Raw genomic sequence first — 5227 nt, 5'->3', positions numbered from 1 at the left:
CGGCCACTGCACTCCAGCCGGGTGAAAGAGCAAGACTCCGTCTCACTCAAAAAAAAAAAAAAAAAAGAATTCTCAAATTTAAAATACAAACACATACAACTATGAAAGCCGGTTAAGTGTGAAACTTAAGTGTCATTTGTATTTCTGTACTTGGAGTCAGATGAACCCTAACATGATGAACAGAGAAAAAACATAAAGCAGTCATGTCCTAGTCACAAGCTGTGGGGCCACCACCTGTCAGCAAGAGTTAACTATGGAACCCAACTGTGACCTCCATTCTAAGAAACCCCATCTCAGTCAGGTTGGACTTAAACCCACTGCTCCAAACAGAGAAAGCAGTAGCCTCCTCTCCCTCCCTGGTTTCATCTTTTATAGCATTACTCATCAGGTCTGACTCCTGCAAACAGGGCAGTTAGACTGAACAACAATAGCCCGACTACTAATATGGAAACCAACCCCACCTTCCATCTTTGTAGCTGGCACAATGTACATATATATTGCCTCCCAACATCCCTGTGGGTTAGTAAGTCACGTTTTACTATCACATGTTAGATGACCAAGTTGAGGCCTAGAGAGGATGCAAGATACAACCAGCAAATAAGAAAGACAATGTTGTAGCTGGGCTTCAAACCTATGTCTTTCTACTCTTAATCTTGAACTCACATTGTCCAACATCACAGCCAGAGACACAATCCCTCCTCCTTCCTTCCACACTAGGTCAATGAGGTAACCTTCCTAAGTAGACAATATGAAATCAAAGCCTTCTTCTGCTTTTCTAGGAAGGAAAAAACGTATGCTTTTCTGAAATCAGATTGTCCTAAGTGAGGGCTAAGAGTGTACTTGCATGAGCATGAAGCACACCTGTTTACATTGTAGTCAGCATCCCACACCTGGCTTCCCTGGGACTTTTACCCTCCGCAAACAGCCTTCTCTCACTCTGCTAGAATCATGGCTCATTCACTAATTAAAGGGTATTACCCACTTCATTGCACATCAGCTAAGAACTTGGAATAAGAAAACTTATGCTACAGCATTAGCACTGGAGATGCCACTAGGTATGCTTCATAGAAAAAGAAACACAGAGAAAAGCCATCCACTTGTGACATCCCTTCCCCCATATTTAACTTCTCTAACAAGTCAGCCACCACACTTAGAGGAAGAAGTCACCTAGCATGGTACAACCCCAGATAGAGCCTCATAAATAAGCCAACTGGAGAGGGATGCGCAGAAGAGAAAAAGAATAAGAGAAGGCCGGTCAAGTGGCTTCTCCAACAGCCACCTGTCCAGGCTCTCTGCTCTCTTCTGGTGTGGCAGCTCAGTAAGAAGGATACTTATATCCCAGGCCAAAAAAAGACAGAGAGACAAGGATGAGTCAGGAGGAGTACTCTTCACTGAAAGGTCTTGAGCAAACTCAGCATCATGTTCCCTCTAGTAAAGGTTCAGCATTGCTGCCCACTGCGCCCAGGCTGGGGGCAGAGACCAGCCTTCCTGCTGGAGCCTCCTCGGGCTGTCTTGGAGTAGATGCTTTTTCTGACACTCCCTGAACAGCCTGAACAGCAGCACTCAGGCTCACCCCCTTTTCAATGATGGGGAAAGTCACACATAGAGGGTCAGCCCAAGGAACGGGCACTCAGATAGATTAGTCTTGAACTTGGTGAGGACAGCAGTTAATGACATGCCACTAACAGAGCAGCAAACCTTATCCACAGGCAATTTCACTATTTGAGAAACATTACAAAGAGGTCAAAAGCTCAGGCAAACTTTAAGATCTGATCTTAAAGTCCTCTTGGGACCCCAGCAAGTCAAATGATGGTCCAAGTATAAAACAATAGCCTGGGGTCAAAAAACATTTACTTCTAAATGGAACTTAGACATGGATTCAGAAGAAGCCACCAGTTGGATATGCAGTCAGGAGGAAGCTAGAGAACTCAACCCAGAGTCTGCTACTTATTACAGTTTCTCTCTGTGTCACCCTCTGTGTTGTCTGTGTGTTCCATGTGTGTTCAGGCAGACAGAGGAACAGCTGAGTGCATTTCCAAGCTGCACGGTGCAGTGGTGAAGCTGAGCGTTGCCAGGCGCTAGAAAGAACGGGGTGGAATATAGTGATGGCTTCAGCCTCCAAGAATAAGGCATTTTCTCTATCTCTCCTCAAGCCACCTAAGACATCATTTGTGCATGACATGTTTTAGGATCCTGTTGGCTCCATTTAGAAGGGCTTCCAATATTTCTGGTCCCTTCCCCCAGCTCAGACTGGCTTCCTCTTTAGCATACACCACTGCCGATTTTGCTGTGCTCTTCCTCACAAGGCTTAAAAGGGATAATACAAAACAGCTCCTCCAAGAAACAGAGTTCTAGCACACAGACTGTGAGAGGCAATGCCCCCAGCGCTCTGGGCTTTTTTAGAATCAGAGATAGCCAACAGCAGTCACAGAGGCTGCAGGCAGAGACTGGTTATGGCATTAAAAGAACCTCAGAGCAAGAGGCTGGTGAATTCAAGAGGGGGTGGGGAATGGATGCAGCACAGGAAAGGTAAGAAATGTCTTCATTAGGTAGAGGACCCTAGACAAGTGCTGGTGCCACAGGTCAGCCCTTTCCAGCTGCTACACCTGCTATTCCCAACTTGCAGTTGCATTTTGGTTCAATGTTCTGAGACTCAAAAGCTCTCGATCCTCACTGAGGCAGCTATGGGGGAAGCAGCCACGCTGGACTTCAGGAGGGTCCCAGGGCCCTTGATGCCCAGACTTGCCTGACAGCAAAGAGTAGTCAGCAGCTGCTGTCTGACCTGTTATGCCAAGTTATGCCTAGCAGCCCACTAACTGAGGAGAGAACCCTGGTAGCAATAGCTCTCCTCTCATCCTTTCCTCTCTGCCCCTCCAGTAAGCCCCATCCTGAACGTAAGCCACATCCCCCTCCGCTTTTCCTCTTTACTCAGCTCCACACTCCTCCTCCAGGCTTTCCATTCCCACAGCTGTTCGCCCCCTCCCTGCACCCCTCCTCCTGCATCCACGTCGTTAAGGGATTATACATAGAGAAAACCGAGCCTTTGAGTTTCAAGCCAAAGCTCCCAGACAAGGCAGCCGGGACTGGTTCACCCTCACAGGTATCTCCCTGACCGCCTTGCACACGTGCCTCCACCCAGACCCTCCTCTCTGCCCAAGCACTCTGAACATCTCTTTGCTTCAACCTGCCAACAGATCAGATGGAGCCCTGGGGTCCCCAGCCTCTCCTCTCCCCACATGGAGCTCAGATTTCACACAAGGAAAGGAAACAAGGAGACTTCCACACCTCTGCAGCATCACCTGCTCCAGCAAGCTCCCAAAGCCACTGGAGCCAGGCAGACTGCCTGGGCCCCACACCCCCTTCTCTGACGGCTTTAGCTCCAGCCCAGCCCACAGGATGCAGTGCCTGATGCCACTTCCGAGTAGACACACACACACACACACACACACACACACACACACACATACAATGCCACCTCGTCAATGACAAGCTGTTCCAATCACACAGCTCGGACACCGGGCAACGGACAGCCCAGGCCTCCACCCTCTGACTGGGAGGAAGCCAACTCAGCACGTCTGGGGAAGTGATCCCCCACCGCAAGCCCTCCACTCACCCTCCATATTTGAACTGACAGCAGTGCTCTATCCTGGCCAGTAGTCTTCCCTGCAACTGGCTCTCACAACTCTGACCAACTACCCTCGTGGCCTTCGGGTGAGGCACTGCTCTCTCTCCTGTCCCAAAGCACAAGGAGACCCCAAACCAAGCAGGAGACCACCGGCGCACCACTTCTCCAGAGGACCAGAGTGAGCTGAAAACCAAGTACTCACTGTGGTGAAGTCTTGGTGGCCGCACTCCTGCCCTTTGAACTTGCAGTAGAGCATCATATCCTTCAGGTCATGGCCCACACGGTGCAGGAACTCCAGCATGCTGAACTGCTTGGGTTTGTAGTGCTTGAAGTTGGCCTTCTGCCGCAGGGCTTCCAGCACAGAGGGGTCAGCCAGATGGGGGTCCGGGATCTGCAAGTTGACATCCAGCAGGGCCAGCAGCTCGCCTGCATGGTACAGGTCATTGGTGGTGAGCCTGGAGAACCGGAAGCCATTGAGGTTGCAGAGGGTCACAGCTGGGAAGACCAGGCTTTGAGCCACCACTTCATCTACCTTGGTGACGTGCTGGTAGGAGAAGTAGTAGGACACCCTCTCAGAGCTCTCCACCAGCAGCAGGCCCAGAGAGCCCACGAAGGCCACTGCCCAAAGCACACGCCGGATGGTCAGCGGCCCATACACGAAGATGTGGCGGATGCCATGGAGGGTGGAGGTGTTGGCGAAGATCTGGATGCTAGAAGGTTGCAGGCTGCCCTCGCTGGGGCTCTCCTTGAGGTCCATCGGGACCCTGTGCAGTTCCGCAACTGGCTTCAGGTTGATCGAATTTCAGAGAAGAGTTCCCAGTCCTCGGGCTCTGCTTAAACCTTGACGTTCAGGGGAGAGAACGCAAGGCAAGCATCGGGCCAGACGCTGTGAGTTTATCCTGAGAGCCCAGCCGCACGCTGACAGGGGTGAGTGTTTATATAAAACCCATTCAAACTCTAGCTCCTGATTTTTTCCAGGCGATAAGGAGGGCTGGTTTTATTTAGGGAGACACCAAGGTGATGTGGAAGAGATGTGGGTGGGAAGGGAGAGCTTAGCCAATGGAAATAAAGTCCTCCCCCCTACACACGCCACTAGAGACAAGATTAAAAGCGAGAGCGAGGGAGAAAATGCTTAAAACAAGTCGCTGAGCAGCTCGGAGCCTGTTAACCAGCGCATAATGCCCCGTGTTAACCATCCTGGGGGATGTCAGGGCGGCCACGCTGATGCACTGCGGTCGGGCGCAGCGGCACAGCCTTCAGAGCTCCGCCGCTCGGTTCTTTTTCCCATGATGTTTTGGACTCCGGATGCCGTTTCTCGCCGCCGGCCTCCATCCCTCCTCTCCTCCTCCTCCTCCTCCAGGCCCCCTTTTGTAGGCAGAATTCCAAATGCCAGCGGCCGCTGCTAGCACCGGGGAGAGGAGGCAGCGCGCGGCACGGAGAGACGAGGACCGGTATCCCGAGACTGGGGACGGAAGAGAGGGGCGCAGACCGGGACCCATTCTCCCCCCGCCTCCCGGGAGAAAAGGGACAACCCCCAGGTCACAGAGCCTGCCTGCTTCTCCCGCCCCAGCTTCCTGTCCCTGCTAGGCTGCCTTGGGGGGA

The 5227-nt window shown here is 51.8% G+C and overlaps 1 protein-coding gene across 1 annotated transcript; it reads right to left on the bottom strand.

The window, feature by feature from the left end:
- Positions 1 to 3692: 3692 nt before the first annotated feature.
- Positions 3693 to 4763, bottom strand: LOC117068006 (acid-sensing ion channel 2-like). Its single transcript, XM_033185274.1, has one exon. The coding sequence runs from the start codon at positions 4380 to 4382 to the stop codon at positions 3693 to 3695; it is 690 nt and encodes a 229-aa protein (XP_033041165.1). The 5' UTR covers positions 4383 to 4763.
- Positions 4764 to 5227: the final 464 nt, after the last annotated feature.

The sequence above is a fragment of the Trachypithecus francoisi genome, unplaced genomic scaffold (genome assembly GCF_009764315.1).
Source record: "Trachypithecus francoisi isolate TF-2019V2 unplaced genomic scaffold, Tfra_2.0 Lachesis_group20, whole genome shotgun sequence".
NCBI lineage: Eukaryota > Metazoa > Chordata > Mammalia > Primates > Cercopithecidae > Trachypithecus > Trachypithecus francoisi.
Note: the sequence above shows the minus strand (reverse complement) of the source record. Positions and strands in the feature narration are given on the sequence as shown.

Excerpts from the sequence above, each read along its gene's own strand:
- LOC117068006 (XM_033185274.1), bottom strand. The coding sequence starts at position 4,382 with ATGGACCTCAAGGAGAGCCCCAGCGAGGGCAGCCTGCAACCTTCTAGC.